Source organism: Anthonomus grandis, chromosome 9, assembly GCF_022605725.1.
Source record: "Anthonomus grandis grandis chromosome 9, icAntGran1.3, whole genome shotgun sequence".
Classification (NCBI taxonomy): domain Eukaryota; kingdom Metazoa; phylum Arthropoda; class Insecta; order Coleoptera; family Curculionidae; genus Anthonomus; species Anthonomus grandis.
Window position 1 is genome coordinate 11,324,658 of NC_065554.1, and position 23,506 is coordinate 11,348,163.

General features: G+C 32.1%; 2 protein-coding genes across 2 annotated transcripts in view; one reads left to right on the plus strand and one right to left on the minus strand.

Moving 5' to 3' along the window:
* The window catches only part of LOC126740428 (flotillin-2), a 512,088-nt gene that overhangs the window by 258,372 nt on the left and 230,210 nt on the right, over nucleotides 1-23,506 (plus strand). The gene's annotated exons all lie outside the window — the stretch shown is intronic.
* Nucleotides 5,667-23,506, minus strand: part of LOC126740418 (glucose dehydrogenase [FAD, quinone]) — a 39,404-nt gene continuing 21,564 nt past the window's right edge. Inside the window, exons 2-11 of the mRNA XM_050446431.1 lie at nucleotides 20,210-20,621; nucleotides 19,935-20,134; nucleotides 12,806-12,940; nucleotides 12,632-12,747; nucleotides 12,418-12,574; nucleotides 12,203-12,350; nucleotides 11,671-11,874; nucleotides 11,427-11,610; nucleotides 5,820-6,678; nucleotides 5,667-5,779 (exon numbers count right to left, since the gene is read on the minus strand). Coding sequence (XP_050302388.1) covers nucleotides 5,984-6,678; nucleotides 11,427-11,610; nucleotides 11,671-11,874; nucleotides 12,203-12,350; nucleotides 12,418-12,574; nucleotides 12,632-12,747; nucleotides 12,806-12,940; nucleotides 19,935-20,134; nucleotides 20,210-20,356 — 1,986 coding nt within the window. The 5' untranslated portion in view covers nucleotides 20,357-20,621 and the 3' untranslated portion in view covers nucleotides 5,667-5,779; nucleotides 5,820-5,983. The remainder of the gene's footprint in view (nucleotides 5,780-5,819; nucleotides 6,679-11,426; nucleotides 11,611-11,670; nucleotides 11,875-12,202; nucleotides 12,351-12,417; nucleotides 12,575-12,631; nucleotides 12,748-12,805; nucleotides 12,941-19,934; nucleotides 20,135-20,209; nucleotides 20,622-23,506) is intronic.

Consider the following 23,506-nt stretch of genomic DNA (forward strand, 5'->3'; position numbering starts at 1 on the left):
TCTATCTCTAAAAATAACGAAGATATTCCGCAAAAGTACCCAAAATGGGACACCCTGTACATGTATTTTTATCCTTATCCCAAGCATTGATATACTCTTGCAAATTTTGGAACAGTTGTTAGATTAAAACACTTCAGGTGACAGTATCGTCTGCAGACGAGTTCAACTTACTTAATGGCGTTTGCTAATAATTTAATTTAAAAGTCACCGATTGTTAATGAAAAAAAAGTTGTCCAATGATAGTGCTTTATGGGATTTGAACTACATTTAATTTTTTTCATTTTAATTTTGTTCAACCCTAACATACTGTGTCTAAATTATAATTATTTTATTGCACACTTTTTAAATAAAGTTAAATAAACTCTAGAGTAATATAATATAAAACGGTATCAAAAGCTATCTTTCATGATAGCGAATAACACAACAACAAACCCAAGTCAATTTGGTCTTTAAGAAAAAGTAACTATCATTAGTTGTATGGTAACACAGTGAATAATATAATTTTGTCCAGAAATTATATTTTCTTATCAATTCTTTCTATATCTGATCAATGAAAGTCATCGGTTCTAGTATTTTGTAATCTCTCAAAAGCTTATGATAGTGTCAGTCATGAAATTCTATTACAAAATTGTATTGCTATGGCATCAAAAATGTTGCCTTATCTTGGGTGGATTTTCTTAAAATGTCGATTGTGGATTAAAATACTAGACAAGCAGTCTGTAAATTAGAGTGTTTGTCTATCAGGGCTTAGTTTTAGCACCTTTTTTTTATTTTTACTCAATATAAATAATCTTATGAAGATACTAATTAGTTGTTTTTTTTTTAATTTTTTTTTTTTTTAGTTTGGCTATATTGTTATTCTTAGTCTCTTGTTGTATCGATATCGAAGTTCTTAAATTTTTATTTTTATTAAGTAAAGCTTTGTTCATACACTTATTTTTAAGAATAAAGGATATTTGACTTGACTACAACTTTGTACGAAGACGCGTTTCTTACTTTTATAACCATACTGAATATTATGACATCCACGTAAAAATGTTTGCATAGTGCACGTAATGTCGTCTACATAGTAATACATAATGTTGAAATAACCCAACGACACTCTTTTCCGTCATCAAATGTTAAGGACAGCATTGATCCCTATAAGGTTCCCACAAGTCATAAAACAATAATTTTCAAAAGTCTTAAACATTAATATCATAAGTATAACCCATAAAATCCCACGAGACTGTCAGGTTCTTAGATCTTTGGCCCTTTTTCACATCCCTTTTTGATGAAATATGCAATTAATGAGCACTTTTGTACCCACGAAATAAAACAATGCTAGGTAAAAAGTTGAACTGTCAAAGTTTAGTTGTCACAGTCTATATCAGTTTCTGTTACAGTCAAGATGTAGTGTGTTAGTCAACTCGGGAGTCGTAGTCCGGTCGAAGAGAGAAGCTCACACATTACCCCTATTCCATTTACTCTTTAAACCCCAGTAAAGGTCTCTTTCCAGATTCTTGATGACCAATTACTGGTCCAAGAGTTGCAATACACGGTGGAGTTAAGTCATTATCGGAGATAGTATGTAAGTCGACGTGCGAGTCGTAGTCTCAGTTGCAGTAAGAAGTTGCTCACAGAGTTTTTCCTATTACCCCTAATAACCAAAACGGGTTTCTCTCTTTCTTTTTCTCCACATTCCGTCACCAAGTTTAAGTCCAAAATCCCTAATAACGCAAAAACGGGACTATATCTTTACACTCTTAGTAACCTAGTGAGGTCCGTAAATGCCCTTATACTCTGAACCAATAGTTAAAACCTACCTTTATGAATATAAATGTCTCTAGTACCAAGTAATACTAAGTACCAGTATTTTTAGTAAAGTTCCTGCTATTAAGCAAAAGTGAGTACAAATCGGGTTAAATTACGTATACATAAAGACACCAAGGACAATCCGTAGTTTATACCTGCCCTACTGAACAACTGTTCGATTTTCCTATCTTTGGATCTAATAAATAACCATATTTTGTATTATACAAGTTTGTTTTATATATTTAGTTAATTGATTCAGAGCTATAATAACTGTGCTCCTTCGACAAAGATAACAGATTCATAAATACACACCATTAGTACTCTCCAGTGACTCAATTAAACAATTGTGTTCCTCTCTACATAGCACTTGACAGACATCTTGGGACAAACTCAAGAGGATATCTTCAATGAAAATATTCTATTTCTGGGAGGGTCCTCATAGCATTCATTGTAAGCATTCAATTAGATACAACTCAAGAATTCTTTTAGGTAGATTACCACTCACAGACACTGTTATGTTATATCACCGTAATCATATAATTCTAGGTATGTAATACCTGTATTCTAGGTCGATAATATTTCTTTCATAATTTTAAATGAGATATTCCATATGAAGCACAGTGACTGAACAGTATAGTTAAGGGTTAAGGCCACTCATCTTACTTCACAAAAATAGTTGGACAACTGTCCCCGCACTTTTTGGATCAAGACTCTCATTGCTCTCTATTAACACTCCGAATATAGTTTATTTAAAATTCGCTTTTTTGATCAGCTTGTATAATGCGATATTTATCAGTTAATTGATTGTTAAATCTTTGCAAATTGACAAAATTATCTTTGATCCAGACAAAATGTCGAGGAATAAAAATAATCATTATTCATTGTGGTTCATATCGGTTCACAGGGTGTCAGCTATGACACGTGGAAAAATCATATTCTCCTAAAGGACATTATGATTGGTTAGACAACTTTCACGACATACGAACATTTTAATAAATCTTCCGTCATCGGATCATCGGATGAACTTTTATATATATTAAGATTTTATATATATATATATATATTTAGCTTTTTATACGATATCGGGCTTTCACAAGTATGACATGACATTTTGTCTACCTTTTTTGTTTGTTGTCTTTTTTATATATTAAATAGGTATATTTCTTCTTATTTTAAATATTTATAAAGAATTTTTGTTGGTACTTTTTAAGAAAAATATAATATGGATCGTTATAGAAGGGTAAAAAGAAAACTTTATTATGGATCATTTTTAATAATTATTACATTATTAGGTACACAATGAAAGGATTTTGGCTACAGAGATGTAGCGATGATTAAAAAATCTGTTGCTTTTATCTCTTCTTTTACTAAAAATTAAAAAATGATTGAAGAAAATATAAAAATAAAAACAATAATTTGATTGTTGTTTTTATTCCCGATAACGAGTAATTTTTGTTTTATTTGGTGAACGTATATGTTTTTTGTAATGTTCTGTATCTGATGATGGCTGTTTACACAGCCAAAATGCATAATACATTTACCTAAGTGACCTACATGCATTTTTCTTGGAGATAAAGCCTTCCCCATTATGTAATGTTTTTATATCGTGTTGATATAGTTGAAAATTTCCTCTTTTCAAAATGCGTGTAAACTTGACTACAGAGAATCGATGAATATGTTTGTAAACAAAACATCCCTCTTGTCCCTGTGCACATGTTGAACTCAAACAAAATTGTTGTTTACTAATTCTAGCCTTTCAATGTTCTAAGATGCTAACTAAGATTTCGGGTGGTAAAGTATAACATTTATTTTTGTTTTTTTATGATATCTTGAATAAATTCCTCAACATTTAGTATTTCGGCTTGTGTCAGGGTGAATAATCGATTTTTTGTTATTTTTAATGAAGAATATAGGTATCACATCACAACTATTTTATGCCTCCGTATTTTTCAGGTACTGAATTCTTTTTACATTAGAAAAGGTATTCGACCTAGAAGAACTTCAATTATACTGAAGTCGCTCAAAGTCACCATTTTGGTGTGATTTGGGTTTAAATTTTTTCACTGCATCCTTCATTAATTATCATTAATCTTAAATTTAATAACCTTTACGACAGATTGATAAAATCAGGTAATTTTTGTCCCAATCGGAATGATGCCCTAAAGTTAACGAAGAAATTCTGATCCGCATAGCAGCAAATTCGAAAATAATTAAACCTCCTATAATTTCCTGGTTGTTGTGTTTTGTGTAATCTTCCTTTCCCAGGCAATTGAGCCATATGAAAATATCGGTCTTATTATCATTTTGTAGAGCTATAGCTTTATTTTTGGGCGCAAACCCCAATTTTTGCCACATATTCTTCTGCATCTGCCTAGAGCAGTTTTTGCCTTGATTATGGCCTTGTTGATAAGTGGCTCCCGCAGATCATTCTTTACGTTTCATTTAGCTTTGGTTCCTTTAGTCCTTCCAGGGCTCTTTTCTTTCTTGTTGTAAGCGGGTTTATTAATAAGCCATCATCCTTGCACCACTTGTCACTTAGATTTAGTGGATCCTGTATTCTGTCTAAAACATAGTTCATTCTTTATCTCTGACTACTATGACCAATACGTCTTCGAAGCCCAAGCATTCGTTTATTCGTATTCTTATTAGTAAATCATCTACGAGAAATGTATAATGGCCGATAAAATACCCCTTAAAAGACATTTTACGGCCACTCGTGCTAGTACTCAGTTTCCTCAGGTTGAACTGATTATCCTTTGTCTTAGGCTATAACCTAAATCCAAATGGACCGAGTGGATGGAATTCTCCTTCAGTAAGTACATTGAGGAGTCACGTAGCTGGGACATTATTAAACATTTCTTCTACGTCTAGGATTATTGTCATTACTATGTGTTTGTGATCAAGATAGATTTTTCATTAGTAATGTTAAACTGATAAGTTTGTATAACTTTGCTCTTGGACACTACAGAGGCGTTCTACCATCTTGTATTGATATAGCTCTATGCTATGCATCCTCTAAAGATTTTACATCGGTGTGGCAGTAGGGTTTCTTCGCCTTAGAGCATTATTAGATCCCATCTGGGTCTGGTGATTTATAAGATTGAAATTCGTTTAGCGCCTATTTGGTAGTCTTATAGTTAATTATTTTAATGACTAACTTCCAATCCGATGTTATTGACTTTTTTTTATCTTAGAGAAGACTTTGTTGGTTTATTCTGTTTGGTAGTTGCGGTCGAGTTGAGAAGGTGAGCACTTACAAGTTCTGCCAGGCTATCTGCTGTAGATTTTGAGAAAGTTCCATCGATTTTTTTTAGATGGCCGAGTTCGTTTGATAGAGCTTATTTGCCAAAGATTTTATGTGAACTAGTACATGCTGGTGTCTTTATGATCCTCGCATAAGTACTCATGATTTTTTTTACCAATCTATTTATTTTAGTTAATCAGATTGTATTAACAAATAGTTTTATTATGTATTTTCGGTTAATTAAAATTTATATACATATTATGTTCTAGTCTTCGCTTTGCTTGGCTTTAATGAATAGCCTTCTCACCTCGATTCTTAGTTCGTATAAGTGATTATTTACCAGACTATTTTCTTTTTCTGCGCAATTTCTCTAACATGCATTTTTATTTAGTCCACTACCAGAGGGACAGTAGAGAATTCTATCTACTTTTTTCACAGCTAATCGACTTATCAATTTCTAATTAAAATAGTTATTTTAATTCAGATCAATTCTTTGGCAAAATGTTAAAATATACAGATGTTCTCATTTCGTCATACTTTTCTAACTTTACAGTAATCGTGCCTTTGCATGCTTTTTAGAATCTTAAGTGTTCAATCAATATCTATTTTAAATAAAAATATTTTAAACTAAGATTTTACTTTTTTGTTTATATTAAATCATTTTTTTATTAAAAAAATACAAAAATGGCCTAGAAGCTACTATGTACAATTCAATGAGCAAGTTAGGTGTTGAGCATTTACCTCCAAACAAATACTAAAAAAATAATTAAATGTAATTTACTTAAAAACAACTTAATAAAATAATATTCTCGATCTACGACCTATCTATTTATAATAAAATAATGGCAATTTTCATCTATTTTTCTAATATGACTATTTACATCTTATATAATATTCATTAAATTAGATTAACTTGTGGTAATTAAGAATACTAAAACTTTTAATCTAAAATATTACTCTCGTAATATTCCCATCATCTCTTAACTTAGCATTAAATCTAACCACGGGATCGTGATTAAGCTCATTTTCTTTTAACAGCTCTCTTCGTTTTCTCCTACCAACTGCAAACCAATAACTCTTAACCAAATCGGCTCCTTTTTCTCCTATCATTATAGTAGGAGCATTAATGTTGCCGTTTGGTATGGTGGGCATTATTGAAGCATCTATAACCCTTAAGCCCGATACTCCATACACCCTTAATTGAGGGTCAACAACGGCATAGGGATCATCTTGGGGACCCATTTTAGCCGTACAAGAATAATGGTAAATGCTTAAGGTATATTGCCTGATAAAACAATTCCAATATTCGTCAGTGTATGGTGGTAAATGTTTGCACTTAGGTACTCTGTTTTGTTTCTCATGAAATCTTGAACCGAACCTCTTCAGTGCCTCGGTGTTTCCATATGCTATGGCAGATTTCACCCCTTCTCGTAGTACGTTGACGTCATGGGGATGGGTCAGGTAGTTGTGATATAAAAGGGGAGAGTCTAGGGGGTTTTTGGAACGTAACTTTATTTCCCCACGTGATTTGGGGCGTAACATCATTGGGAATATGCCGAATGTATCTCTATAGTTGATCTCTGAGAAGACTTCCTTGTAGAACTCGTCAGTAAGGCCGTGAGCTTTTTTTACTTGAGTACCTAGAACAATAAAGAATTAAATATTTTTGTATGATTTTGTAAAAATTTTCTTTAGTAAAATTGCATAGGAGTTATGCTTTTTATATTTCCACTATTATATCATTTGTCTTACAGAATTAATTAAAGATCATGTATGACAAATGATATTTCTTATGTCAGACAAGAAGATGAAGAAGGATGCATAGCTCCAGAAACGTATAAGCTAGTAGTAAAGGGTAAAAAAGCGTAACTTTACATTTTAATTAAATATCTTTTAACTCATCTATTTACACCTTTTTATTTAGTCCGAGAACTTTAATGTTTATTGGTGGTCATGAAACTATCAGTATTACAGTTAGTAAAGACTATCTCAAGTAACTTGAACTAGGTTAGTAATAGAATTGGATAAATAATGCAGTAGACAATCATATGGTGTTAAAGGACAGTAAAAGAAGCTTATATTTAAAAGTATAAGTAATTTATAATATAGACACTGAAATTTGTATTTGAAAAATATGCAAGTTTTTCTCACAGGGTCGTACTATACAGTGACCGCCTAAAGTTCCGCATAAATTCGATAAAAATTAGAGACATGATTTTTGAGAAAACGCTCGGACCCGCCAATTTTTATTTTAAGTTATGCATTATTTCACATAAATTTTTGTATACAGGGTGGTACAAAAAAAAAGATATGACGCCACCGGTCATTTTTTTAAATGGAATGCTATATTTTTTATTGCATTTATGGAATATAGGCGAAATTCCAAACAAGTTTCGTATAAAACACCTTATCTGAAAACTCAACTGTTTCAGAAATATTTACATTTAACCAACAAGAAAGCAAGTAAGTACGTCTACATACAAATTAAAATAAAATGGAGGATAAAATGTTATAAACTGTGAAAACTCTTATTAATGTATCAAGTGTTCAAACTAATCCCCATTTACTTCTTAGTTCTTCTTCTTGGCTGAAAGCAAGACGGTTTACAAGCTCATGTAAAACACTATCAATTATTTCAGGTGATATACATCTAATTTCATATCTAATTCAATTTTTCAAATCTTCTACGTTGTTTGGCTTCTCAATATAAACTTTACTTTTTAGGTACCCCGCTGTGTGACCTGGCCGGCCACTCTATTGGCCCTCTTCGTCCTATCCATCTTCCTGGAAACACTGTATCCAAGTAATTACAGACATCTCGAAAGAAATCGCGGTGCGCCGTCTTGCTGAAACCACAAATTATCTGTCGGGACAGCAGGGTCTTGTTCGTCTGAGTATAGGGCAGCCAAAGCAGGAATAAGATCTTCTTGAAGAAAATTCAAATATCGTTGTCCTGTTAAGTTTTCTTCGAAAAAATATGGCCCTATTACTTTATTTTCCACGATACCAGCCCAAACATTAATAGATTTACGGTACTGTGTATGAGCCTCAGTTGCCCAGTGTGGATTTGGCACTGACCAGTACCGACAAATTTGCCGTTAAATTAGCCATAATTTATTTTGATTAAAACTATTAATTTTCGAACTGATAGTGACATTCGAAAATGGAGATTTTTTACAAGTGCAACCATGGAAATAGAAACAATTGGCAGTGTTAATAATATTTTGTTTAATCTCGATTTTACCTTAATTTGTAAATAGACGTACTTATTTGTTTTCTTGTTATTTAAATAGTAATAAGTTGAGTTTTGAGTTAAGGTGTGTTATACGAAACTTGCTTGGAATTTCGCCTATATTTCATAAATGCAATAAAAAATATAGCATTCTTTAAAAAAAAATGACCGATGACGTCATATCTTTTTTTTTGTTCCACCCTGTATACAAGTATTTATGTGAAATAATGCGCAACTTAAAATAAAAATCGACGGGTCCGAGCGTTTTCTCAAAAAATCATGTCTCTAATTTTAATCGAATTTATGCGGAACTTGGCGGTCACTGTATATAAATATTAACATATGTATATCGAATAAAATTGAGAATCTGTAGCCAAGATCGCGCATACAATACATACATACAATGGTGAAAACGAGAAGAAAAAGTTTTCTTTCTTGATTAAATGGTGGTTATTTTTAAGCCACAAGAATATAATAGAGTCATATTTTCATAGAATCAGATTTTATTTTCTCTATACACATACTCGTAAGTATTATAACAAGGATGAATTGTGGTCTAAAATTCCATGTTGTGGCATATGATGATGAATAGGTTTCTGTTGATACTAAAAAGAAAAAGGCATGATATTGGCAAAATATATGCTGTATTTTCGCGAAAGACAATATGGGTACAGTCTGAAACCGTAGACATATAAATCAAGTGATCGATAATAATTTTTATGATAGCTAGTAATTTCTATGATAACTAAGTTAACGCATGGATAAGTATAAGATAACAGTAAGCTAAATATACAGCGACTTTAACCCAACTCTTACCTAAGCCTGCAATTTTTAAAGATATAATAAATAATTCTAAAAAGTCTAATTTAATCCCAGACAAACTAATTAATCCTACAGATATTAACTGCTTCTTCATGCAATATTTAGGTTCTGCAACAATAACACATGAAGATCAACAAAATAAAAAAACGACTTTAAAAAAACTTTGTTTCTTTCATACCATTCATGTTGATGAGGTTAAAAATCAATTGTATTAATTAAAATCTTTGGCATTTGGCGCGGATTTGATTAATTACCAGATACTAATAATGGGTTGCCCAAAAATACTACCATACATCATAAACAATATAAATACATGTTTGCTAGAAGGCGTTTTCCCTACATACTGGGAAATAACAAAAGTACAACCTTTGCAAAAATAAAGTCGCCAAATGAATATAATGAAAATAATGAATACGCAAATAGGGTAACACTTAGAAGTTTATCAAATTTTACCAGAATATTAATCAGGATTCAGACTGGGGTATAGCTACGTCTCTGCCCTTCTCAATGTCATGGATGACATATTGAGAAAGAATGATTCTGGAAAAACTACTGCCTTAGTCCTTCCAGATTACTCTAAGGCTTTCGATACCATCAACCATAAGCTTTTACTAGCCATTCTTTCATACATAGGATTCTCCAAACAATTATCCAAGAACCTATGATGGAAAATTATTTACATAGAAGATTTCAGTTTGTTGCCACATTATTGGGACATACCGAATACTCTATAATTAAGAGTGGGGCTCCGCAAGTTTCCATTTTATCTCCCATTCTGTTATCGATTTATACGGGTAAGAACACTAAAGCCCTACAGGCGTAAATAAGATCAATACGCCGATGACACTCAAACTAGATATTAATTTTTTTCTTAAGATTCATGCAAAACAAACCATTGAAGATGATCTGGAGCGCTTAGTATAGATTTCTAAAAAACATAATTTAAGTGTAAATCCTAAAAAATCAGCAGTGCGTGTATTTTGGTAAAAAGAAGTCGGAGCTTAACAATAGGATAAATGTAACAATTTATGGTAATGTTGTACCTGTTTCTAAGAATTTGGGTTTTATGTTCGATACAGAACCAAGATTTAGGGAGCACGTTGATCTTTCCATTAAGAGGGGTTATTTTTCATTAAAACCAACAGTGAAGCAAAAAATTTAGTTAACAGACATTTTGGTTCTTAGCTCCTTTAATTACTGTAATATAGTATATGGGCCCGTGTCTGATCCAAAACGGTGAGGCTAGTCAATAAGTATTATGGAATTAAAAGTATATATGACATAAAAAAAGATTTATTTACGGAATAAAAAAACACCAACCTGTCTCGCACAAACTGTTGGATGCAAAATGGTTCGATATGAAGAAACGTAGAGAGTTGCATTTTTTTAAGGTTTTCTCATAAAAATATAAAGACTAAAACTGCTCCATATTTAACAAACAGAATCCAATTTAGAATGGACCTACATAATCTAAAGCTAAGATATGGAGGATTAATAGGATAAATTCCTCCTCGGTATAAAACATCTATGTTCGAACGCAGCTTTTCATACAATGTCTATTGCTTGTACAACGGTATTCCCGGCTATCTAAAAGCATTGACAAAAAATTCAGATTTTAAAAGAAAAATGTCTATAAAAAGAAGAAAAGAAAAACTGTATCTTTTGAATCATAACCTTTAATTATCGGATAGGCGGTTCAGTATTATGGGTTGACGCCAGATGTTATAGTTGTAGTGTCAATTTGAACTTTTTGTTGTTTGTTTTACATTTTCATTGTCTACCTAATGTTTCAATTTGAAATAACTTAAAACACTGTTAGTGTTAGTTACTCTAGATAATACATGTCATCTATACTAGATTAATCCTTTTGCGGCAGCTATATGCAATATTTTGCGATATTTTATATTTTGGACTCGAACAATTTTTATTGCTTTCCCGCTCCTTTTTGCATTTCAGTAGGTAAAGTATTTGTTAAGAAAAACTATATGTATGGATACTCTGATGTAATATTTTTTACTGATGCAAATACAAATTATTATTATAATTATTATATGGAAATAATATTACTAACATGTATATCGTCAATGCACTTTTTAAAAATATCCACCAATAAGACTGAAACTCTTCAAAGCTTTTACAGGCCTCAGAACATAGTTAAGCTACAGAAAATTACCAAAACGGATAAAACTGCTCGACAATCTGCTGTACCACTACTCAGAGAAACAATACGTCATATATAAAAACATCATTCACTAAAGAGAAATGTGCAACTAAATGGAGACGATGTATTTATGAAATTTACAAATTAAATTTAAACAAGAAAGTGAAGTTTACCTCCATCAGCGGCAGTAGTAGTACTTAAAATCATAAACTCCATATCAGGCCAATCGTCGGACCTATTGGCATATTTCGTTGGAATAAAACCAACCGCTTCTAACCCAATTGATGAAGTCAGTGGTCCATCTTCTTTTAAAGCATATCTTAATGCAGTGTTAAGGTTGACCAATCTATTAATTACCTAAAAATTATGTAAAATTTAGTTATACAACTTGCAGCATATATTAGTTATTTAACTCACAAGTGATATTGGATGATCAATCAAAAACGTGATAGGAACAGCAATGTGATCTTGTAAATTTTGTCCTACGCCAGGGGAGTCATGTATAACTGGAATGCCATGCCCTTGAAGGTGTTGTGCAGGACCTACCCCACTAAGCATTAGGAGTTGGGGGCTATTGATTGCTCCTCCAGACAGAATTACTTCTTTTTTGGCATAAACAGTCTAGTAGGAATTACATAATTAATATGACTTATTATATTAGGAAACGTATATGTATAAATAAATAAATTCAACTATTAACATTTTAGTTGAAATCATATTAAATAACCTTGAAAGTAATGCAAATTAATAGCATCAAAAAGAAATCTTCTTTATGTACCACATTTTTCTGAATCGACGATTTCAAAACTCGAACCACTGTTGACCTGACCTTCAATAATTTAACTAAGACTTCATTATTTAATAGATTCTTAATTGAGAAAGAACTAATAAAATCATTAATGAATCCAATAGTTATGTCAAATAGGTTAACACGTGTTGACCTACTTACACGTTTTTCTCCATTTTTGATAAACTCTACTCCATAAGCTCTTCTGGTTTTAGGATCTATCAGTATTTTAGTGACATGGCTCCATAGTGAGAGGTGAAAATTTGGTCTTTGTCTTATTGGCCTCAAAAAGGCCTTGGCTGTACTACATCTAAAAGCACAAACATAAATTATATCTAAAAAATAATGTGTAGAAAATTTGCTGATGCTTTCCTTACCTAGATGCTCGTCTCATAGTAAATTGATATAAGGCAAATCCAGTCTGTTTTTCGCCATTTATATCTCTTACGTCATATCCCATTTCTTGTCCAGCTTCAAGGAACGCAATGCCTAGTGGTGTGTTATATGGATTATCTTGGACAGTTTGATAGCCACCTAATATAAAAAGATTATTTTATAAAATTTAAATTGTATTTATTGATTGTTCTATACCTGTGGCATGATATCTTTTATCCCGTGCCAAGTAAGGATTCCTCTGATCTTCACTTTTCTTGAAATATGGAAGGATTTCTTCATAGGACCAGCCTTCATTTCCAAAGTGGGCCCACCTAAAATCATTTCTTTTTAGCTATTTAAAGCAAGTATATTAATGACAGTAATTTTAACCTGTCATAATCTCTTTTATTTCCTCTTATGTATAACATGGTGTTAAGGACACTCGATCCTCCTAGGACTTTTCCTCTAGTCCAACTGCACCTGTTTTCTATCATGGCTTGGCAGGCTGTTGGTTGTGGCTCAGTTCTAATAAAAAAATATAATTTTTCGGTTTGCTATTTATACAAATATTTGCTAAATATTATTGAATTTTTAAAAAAGATTTGCGGTAGTTAGTATTAAGAAAACAGGAAAAATACTTTGCTGTGCAATATTTTTAATAGACGATTTATTAGATTTTTGTAAACTACTGCGAAAATAAAATAATTTTATTTATTATACAATGCTTTCATTTCAAAATGAACCACCCTTATATAACTTAAATCTGCTCCTATCATTATACCCGAAAATTTTGGACACTATTCGCTGGTACGTCACCGATTTAATTTTTTTTTGGCACTGTTGAATAGACATTTTAATGCTGCTTATGATGTGTCACACGATGGGAGTTCGGGAGTTCCCATTTGACATAATCAAAGTGAGGTTAGCTGGAGGTGATTGACGGAAATAAGTCTCCCTGTCCATCTATATTTACGTTGTTTTTTTTTTAAGAAGTTATTGATAGTGGTTTGTTTTTAAATGAAAGCACTGTAGTACAGCTAATAAACTTGTCTCTAACCAATTGCCTAGTATAAGCCTCAAAGTGGTAACCAACTTAGTTTTTGCTTAGTTAAGTCAACTTTTACTAATCCTTAAAATATTGAAATATTTTAAATCCACAGCACGTGCACTAACAACCTAAAGAATTCGACCATGTCAACAATAAAAAGAACTATTGAACTATTGAACTATTGAACTATTTATCGATGACATCAACTTTATGATTTATTTTAAACATCTTCTATTTGCAGATGACGATTAAACTTTTTAGAAAAATTAAATCTATTAATGGTTTTCATTAGCTTCAGTGGTATTTGAATCATCTATCAATAAGGCCTAAGCCTACGGTGGCCTACTAAGTGGTTTATCAAATCTTTTTATAGAACTAATATTTTGTTGAGATTTATATATGATATTTATAACCATAATCTTAAATTGGTCAATGGTACTTAAAATAAGGATGTCTTTTGATTCTCTTTTGTTTTTTAGTTTTAATTGTTAGTATAGCATGTAAGCAAATTGGTCTGATTTCTCGCGCTAGTAATCCTTCTTGATGAAACAATTTATAATTTAATATTATATAAATAAATGTTGATATCTTATGAATCAACTCACAAGCTCAATTGTAATTACAAAATGTCTTAAACTTCACGCAAGGTTGTCGTTCTCCTCACAATAAAATGCAAAATATCTTTAAATCAATGTATTATGCATTTTGGCTATCGAAATAGCCATCATCAGATACTAAAAAACATAGAAATAATAAACTTATAATCTTAATAAGTACTAAGAACCTACCAGAACTATATAGAACACACCACGAGAATCTTGAAATTCAGATAAACATTGATAATGATTTGAGAACACTGACAAGAATAATAAAATATTACAAGCAATAAGATTTAATTTATACTTTTTTCTAGTATACCTCCCGATGATATTGAAGTATTGTTATAATCAGAGAATTGCTTTTTAATGTGACCAAACTACCTTCTCACTTGATATTAGAATTATACTCATTTGTTATTTGTCTCCTTTAAAATTTCTTCTAGTTTGACGGTCGTTTTTCTGAACAAAGATCGGGTCCAATCTTTCTTCATTTCTTGGTATGATATTTATTTACAAAATGTAACAAAAAATTAGTGAACATGAACCTATTAGAAGATGGTTTCGGTACGTCGCGTCAATGATATTTTTACAATATACAATGGAACCAAAAAAGGACTGGAGGACTTCCTGAAATTCATTAATTCAATTCATCCTAATATCCAGTTTACCTACGAAATGAAAAAGGATTCTTCTTTGCCATTTTTAGACCTTCTAATTATAAACAATAATAGCTATTTTGAATTTGAAATTTACCGTAAGCCTTCCGCAACGGACACAGTCATACCTTTCATATCCAACCAATCCTTTAGCTAAAAATTTGAAGCCTTTAATTCACCCTTTTACAGATTATTTAATATCCCACTATGCTATGAAAAGTTCAAGAAAGCATACTTTATCACTTTACAAGTGACTTATAATAATGGTTACCCTCCTCACGCACTCAAAATGTTATAGAACAACCATCTACGTAAAAGACTGAAAAAATCACTGCTTTCGATGGAAGCTGTGGAAACCTCTAAAACATACAGCTCTTTAGTTAATTTTGGGAATATCTCATTTAGTGTTACTAACTGTTTTCGCTCTAACGAATCAAAGTTAAACCTAAGATATATTTTAGAACAGAGGACTGCTTAGCGAAACACTTAGTAAACACCAAAGACAAAGTTAGCAATAAATTAATTTAGTGTTTAACGACTTGATTGTTCTCATCCAGTTATATTCTGGATTTTTGCTACGTGGGTCAAAGCAGAAGGAAAATTGAGGTCAGAGTAAATGAACACAGACTCAGACTCATTAACAGAAATAAAAATACTTTTATAACAAACACCAACTCTCCTTTCGCAAACCATATGCTGGAGTCAGGTCGTAACTTTGATCCAGGACCCAATACAAGAAGTCCTTCGTGTCTGTTAGAAGGGGTTGAAATTGGACTTTAAATCCCATTAAATTTCCTAAATTTATTTGCGTCAATGAACTTTTTGTAAGTACTTAACATAGATGCCGCTAGTTGTTTGTAATATTTTATTATTTTTGTCGCCGCTTAAGTTGAAGTTTTGGGTCATTTTGGAATAAATCCTAATAGTTCATTACGCAAAATTGTTGCTGCCACTGGTATTTCATTAGGCTCTGTTCACACAGTTACCAAACTTCATAAATTTCATCCATTCAAAATGAAAATATTGCAAGAGTTAACCGAAGACGATTTCGATAGGCGAGTTGAGTTTTGTGAAAAAAATTACTAAAGCGATTAATGATAATACTATTCATGTAATATCTCCTTCAGCGATGAATGCACATTTTATCTAAATGGATTTGTTAATAAGCATAGCTGTAGATATTGGAGCAATGAAAATCCTCATGCAGTTGTAGAAGGGCATACCCAGTATCCTCAAAAAATTAATGTATGGGCACACATATTAGGAAATAAAGTGATTGAGCCATTATTTATTAACGGAAATTTAAATGGAGACATTTATTTGGATATGTTAGAAAATACCATCAACCCGCTTATCACTGAATCCATTGAAAACCAAATCGATGATGATGGAAACCCTATACTTGATGAGGCTGAAATATATTTCGAGCAAGACCCTCCTCACTATGTTCTTCCCGTTCGGCAATGGCTAGACGACGAGTTTCCAGATAAATGAATAGGGCAAAGGAGGCCTATAGAATGGCCTGCTAGATCTCCTGATATAACGCCGTTAGACTTTTTTCTATGAGGTCATTTGAAATCTATTGTGTTTACTCCCCAACCTGAAAGTTTGGATGAACTTCGTCAACGCATCATCGATGGCTGCCATGATATCCCACAACATGTTTTTGAAAACGTAGGAATTTGAACATCGCCTAGATCATTATTTGGCCAAAAACGGGCAACATTTTGAACACTTATTGAAATAAAAACTGAGATTTTCATGCTTTTGTTTTCTATCTGAACAAATTAAGATAAACAAAGATTTTTCTAACTTTCTCGAAAATGAATCGACTGAATTTAAAAAAATCAAACGTCAAAATAAAAGACTTTGAAAGACCTTTTAAACAAGCTATTACTCGATACCCTTTGCCATTTTAAATTTTTAAGGGGATGACCCTGGGGGGCAATGGGTGAAAGGAGGTGAAGTAATTTTAGGTTAGAAAGTTGTCCCCCTTGACAAACCTTTTGTATTTCGGCGTTTTTTTTAAACAGTGGTTTTCGATAAATCCGTGGTGGGAAGTTTTCAAATGAACACCCTGTATAGTTCTGGTAGGTTTTTAGTACTTATTGAGATTAGAAGTTTCTCGTTTTTTAGTATCTAATGATGGCTATTACAATAGTCAAAATGCATAATACATTGGTTTAAAGATGTTTTGCATTTTATTGTGTAGAGAACGACAACCTTGTGTAACCTTTACATTTTGATCCTATTTAATGATAATATTTTGGTTTATATTGAGAAAATGTAAATTTTCATTAATCCTAATACTTCTTTTTTCTATTTTAGGTACGTGAAGCAGCATGATAGATAGTTTAAGACGAAACTATACGGAAAATCATGTAACCATCGATTTATTTAACCTTAGTATACTAAGTAAGCAGTAAGTAAATTTTCTAGTATTTAATTCAACGAGTCTTTGGGACTAGCAACCTCGACTTCTAAAGGTAAAGTAACTTATACTTAACTTGGAAGTATTACAATCAGGTCATATAAGGTATAGCAAGTATAAGATATAGTAAGTAGCATACTATGATGGATATAAAAGGTTGCATCGATAATCTTGCTTTTAAAAGAAATGCTCATTTAAATTTAATATTCTATAAGTCAGCGTCACTATACTGCCGTACAAGTCAAAAACGTACTTAAGTCTGTGAAATACATTGCCTTCTGCTGATGCCTTTTTTGAGAAACGCAGTCACAACTTTCGCTACAGTCGTAGAGTCAAATTTCCTTGACAATCTTCTTGATCAAATTTCGTCTTTTTCTAAATCGGTACGCATTTTGGCCTATATTCGTCGATTTTATTATAATTGCAAAAATTCATCACAAAAGCGCCTTTCTTCTAATGAGCTTGACTGCTCTAGCCTTTGTTGTGTTAAACGCAGTAAGAAACTTTCTTTTGCCAATGAGATTTATTCTCTTCAAACAGGTCAAAAATTATCTAAAAACTTCTTGAAACTATCACCTTTTCTGGATAATGACAATATTCTTCGAGTTGGCGGTCGGCTAGGTCACGCACCTATTGAGTTTGCGAACAGTTTCCTGCCCTCCTGCATTTTAAATCTAGTTTAACAGAATTACTGATTAAATCTATTCATTTTCAATATTTCCATGCTGGAGTCCAAACGGTTCATTTTTTAGTGCTTCAAAGGTTTTGGATTTTATTTGCTAAACGAACGATCCGAAAAAATATTATAGCAATGCATTACTTGTTGGAAAACCAATCCAACATCTACTTCAACCCAAATGGGTAATTTACCGCTTCCCCGCATTAGTCAACTTAGACCCTTTCTTCATGTAGGGATTGATTATGCTGGTTCGTTCACTATCACGATGTCACGCACTCGAGGCTCTAAAACACTTAAAGCTTATTTATGTTTATTCATTTGTATGCCTGTTAAAGCCGTTCATTTAGAACTAGTCTCCGACTTAACTGCTGAAGCTTTTGTCGCAGCGTTTAAACGCTTTACTAGTCGGTGAGGCCGATGTGAACATATTTATAGTGATTGCGGCACTAACTTTGTAAAAGCTCTTAAAATTTTCGATTCATTTGCTCGTGATGCAGCCGCTAATTACCAGATTAGTTGGAATTTCAATCCACCCTCTTCACCTCATTTTGGAGGTTTGTGGGAGGCTAATATTAAATCAATTAAAACTCATTTAGTTCGAGTCATCAGAGATCATATCCTGACCTATGAAGAGCTTTATACTGTCTTTACTTAAGTTGGAGTTTTAATGAACTCTCGACCATTAACTACTGTGAGTCTGGACCCGAATGATTTAACCGTTCTTACTCCCGGTAATTTTCTGCTGTTGGAACCTCTAACAGCGCCCCCTGAACCAAGTTTGAAAAATATTCCTAATAATCGGTTATCTCGTTGGCAGGTATTAACCCGCTTTCAACAAACCTTATGGTCTAGATGGTCTCACGAGTATCTTCTGGTTCTTCGAGCCGGAGGTCGCTGGTTCAGATCCGGCTCGAAGGACCAATGGTTGTTCTATTAAGAAAAAAAAACTTTTTCTTTTTTCTTTATTAAAATTGTTACTTATATTTTTATTTAAGCACAAGGTGGATTTGGACAATTCAGTGAGAGATTTAAAGTGGACTTTTTGTTTGTGATTAAAAGTAAATGTGGAAAGGTCGAAAAACTAGCCTTTAAAGATCCTTACCTTAAGGTGTCTGTTGCTCTGGATTTCTTGGATCTTCTAATTCGGGTTTTATCACTAAGAGTGGTTGCGGGTTTGATAAGTAAATCACGATATGTGATGCGGTAAGATTAAAACAACAGTTGCGGAAATAAACGTACAGATCACGACACTGGAATCAATGCGCGATGTGTAAAAATGCTAACAAGGAAGTAAGTTCCGCACAGCACAGAATTTAGAAATTTAAAGGCTATCGTACACACAGATTTGTTGTTGTTAAGACATACAGAATTTTAGGAGAAAATATTAATTAAATTGGTTATAATAAAAGGAGACAATTAAATTAAATGAAATGGTAGTTTTAATTTGGAGAGAAAAACAAATAAATATTATAAAAAGAAAAAATTTTAACTATTTGGACGTTCACAAACTAAATGTGGACGGACCAAAATACATATTAAATTTTCATATTTTCATATTAGATCAAACATTCTTTACTTCGGGTTTCCTCGCTCGTTTTAGACTGATCGAAGACATAGAACTTTTTTCTTTTGTAACAAAGCGTAACGCTCGAGCATTTTACAACAGAAGAAGGGCCTAAGGCTATGCCCGTTTGCTTGCACACGTTGTATTTTAGGCTCATCTTTTACGCTTTTACAAGTTAAAAAGAATCTAAGTCGACTTACGACACTTGCTGAGTTGTAAATGATGACGTGTCACACGTGATACGTCACCATTCACAACTTTTTCTATACTTAAGTCTTTTTTTCTTCGAAAAATTCAAGTAATAGTCTCATAAAACATGCAATTTGAAAAAACGGTAAACTTTTTTAGATTTTCGTTTTCTCAGATAGATGTGGAATCCGCTTGGCAATCGATTGATATAAAAAACTCATTTTCGTCACTTGTACGGCAGTATATTGAGAACTTTTAAAATAAACAAGATCATAAATGAGAATTTTAGAGAACTCAGGGAAGTCATAGGTGTAATCGTATCGAGTATAGATATAGAAATAGTTTCTACTTACTTATAACCCCAATCAAGTTTGCTTTTATGCAAGTAAAGGCTTAAAATCGGTACATCTGATATCTCTGTTTCATGTCCTCCGGCCTCCAGTAAAAGTACTTTCCATTGTGGTACTTCCGAGAGTCGATTAGCCATCACCGCTCCAGCGGAGCCTGCACCAATCACTATGAAATCGTATTTTGAGTCTGGATCTCTATCAACCTGAAGATTAAATTGTTTTTGTGGATGTTTTTCAAAAATTTTAAATCCTTTAAGCATATATTAATTTTAACTTACCGGTCTATTTTCTGGATCAAACTGATCATAATGAAAATACGTGAGGGCAGCTATTAAAAATGGCAAAACTGCAACTTTTCCGACACCAATCAGTGCCACTCCAGCTTTGACAGCTGTTGCTATTGCAGGAACCGCTATAACTGCCATATCTTTTTGGTTTTGTTTGAAACTATATTTGGCACAATTAGTTAATATAAATTACTTATTTCTAAATTGACTAGTTTATATTATCTAACAACTAAAATGGCATATATCTTATTTTTTTAGATGATCCGTTTTTTGTTATCATAAGCGCGCTATATTCTTATATGTGTCTAACGTAGAATGAAAAATTGAGGAATCCAAGAGAAGACGTATTCTTCTGATGAGTTGCTGCATGTTTCTTCTCATTATGGGATGAGTGAAGGTTGCACTGTAAATAAAAGAAAGTATTTTTACAAATAGTCAAGAGTATTTTATATTATATTATTTTATTCATGATATATGACAGATCTAGGAAGAAATGAAAATTTGACATAATTTAAATGGATTAATTATTGTCTGAGAACTATACAATCCTTGTTTTGACTTAGTCGTAATAACACTCTAAAATTGGTCTGGTTCTTAGTCTCATCTAGCGAGGTATCCTTAATGGATATTTATATCGATCTGAATTATAAAAGCTTGTGATGTATTTTACAATGTGCTTGTGATGCTTTCTGATTTCAGATAATATATTATTGACTAAAGCAGTTATTTTGTGATCCCATTTTTCAATTTAAGATCTTGGCCTTTGCTTTGATAACTATAGTAGCAATTTATTATAAAAGCCTCATTATCTGATTAATGTACGCTGATTTTAAATTTGTTAACTACTATTTTATTTTCTTTAATGGGCTATTGATTGATGATGAACATAAAATAACTCAATAATTTTTTATTCAGATTAAAATAGCTGCCTGGTTTTCATCATAAAATTAATTGTAAAAGTAAAAATAGAATGAAAAGATGCGGAATGTAATAATTATTTTATTGTAGTAATTATTTATAATATTATAGATACAAGATACGAAATACGATGAAGATTAGCATTTCAAATCGCATTGCAACTATTTAACCAAAAATTTCTGATGCTAATTAATAGATTTACCAAATACAGAATACCATTAAAAAAATCTAAAGTATTTGTGGAAATGTGCTTGGAGCAAATCCAACCAAGGCTCAGCTTATAAAGATACTGACGAGATATAATTACCATACGAGATACAATACTTTTAGATGAACAGATAATAAAACATTCTGATGTGAACATTGGTAAGCTCTTTGTAAAGGTTATCTTATAAGTCTTTAATTCCAACAATAAATTAAATTATTAATGGTTTAAATGTTAATTTCATTAAATATATTTTAATAAATGTTACTCATCTAGTTCTAAGTCTCTTGACTCAAAAAATGTGTGCTTCATCACTTTGGTTCTATTAGTATTATTTCAGCCCAACCCCAAGACTCTGAGTACTTTTACTTAAAATTCGAAATTTAACATAATTGTAACATTTCTCTATTATTCTATCATAAATCTTCTGTAATATTATCTTTATAATAAGATTAAACTTTTAATTATGGTGCTGAAATATATCCAATTTATACTAATTTTATCAAAGCCTTTGATAATGAGTTACTCAATGACAGTCAAAGAAGTTAGGTCATGGCTATTATTGTTTATTTAAATGTTATTTATTAATGTAATCCATTTTCATCAAATTCGAAGAAGTCACTTGAAATTACAATGGAATGAATGGAATTACACTATGTATGTTTGTTATTTGAAATCATGATGATCACCAAAAAAATCATCAGTTAACATAGATGACTGTCTTAAGGTCACCAGCATCATCCAGTAAAAGTGTTTCATTTACTCCGTAATGCATTTAATCATAACCATATATATTTTTTATATTATACATTAATTGATTTTTTAATTTAAGAAAATTCTCAAAAAATGCAAAATAACCACAATCCTTTACAAATTAATGCGCAAAACTTAAAAAGTACGTAGACGTAAGTAGTCGTTTAATACAGGAAGTAAATAAATTAAATCGGGTCATTCAGATGACCATCGTTTTACTTTTACGTTCTGGCTATACGGATATTCATTATATATTTAATGGTTATGTAATAGTCGTCTGTTGTATACTTTTTATTGTTCTTTTGTTAAATTACATGGCTTTTTAAGAAACTTATTTAATTTACACTTTCTTGTTTATATACTAAGGCTTGTTACAGCTAATATTTATTTTACCATTAAATACCTATAAAAATAAAATCAAAATTAACGGCAAGATTATTTGGCGTAAGTAAGGTAAGTAAAAAAAAGTAAAGATGGTACTTAGCCACACGTGTTTCTGTATATTGGTTTCCTTAGGGCAAAGTACCTGTATGAGAAAAAAATGTGTTCGGCCCTAGTACTTCCAATTCTGAAAAAAAGAATAATATATAAGCGAGAAACCCTGTGACTTGTAATATTGGACTTTCCTAAATGTCTGATAATGCTTGAAATGCTATAAGAAAAAGAGAATTAATAATAAGCAAATAGTGCTTAATTATTAGTTCGGTCATTTGGAAACCGTGGCTGCTTTGAATAATGTACAAATAGATTAAAAAGTTTTGCATCACCTTGTTTTTATACGAGGAAATTCTTTAGCGTCCGCAATTTTTTTTGTGCGCTTATTTACTTATCTATGTTTATCATTTGTATTCGTCGCATATCTGTTGCCCGACAAAAAAGTTAACATTTTTTATTTATAAGTGAGATGGGCCGTGCAAAAATAGTAGCTTTACTTGAAGAAGGCCACTCTCAAAGGTTCGTGGCTAATAGAGTTGGGGTTCGGCAAAGTGATGTGTTTCGCACTCGTAATCTTTATCTCCTGAATCATTCTCTTCATGATAGACCGAGAAGCTGTATAAGGCGTGTAATTAATCAACAACAATACCGTTCTATTCACTTAACCAACTGAAGAAACCTAACTATGGCTATACCATTATGAGTATCCGACCACAACCTGAGCACAAAGTTCATCGACTACAGTGAGCACAAGACCTCATGGATTGACATGCAGAATTTTGGAACTCGATGTTTTTTTCTGACGAAACAAAAATTTATTTGGTGCAGGTTAGTCATCAGATACGGGTATGGACGGAGCCAACAAGAGCTGCCCAGCTTGCTAATACACACCCCGTACTACCCTTTGTAGGAAGAAGTGCTATGTTCTGGCTGGTATCATGTCTAATGATCGCACAGAATTAATTACTGGTGACAGA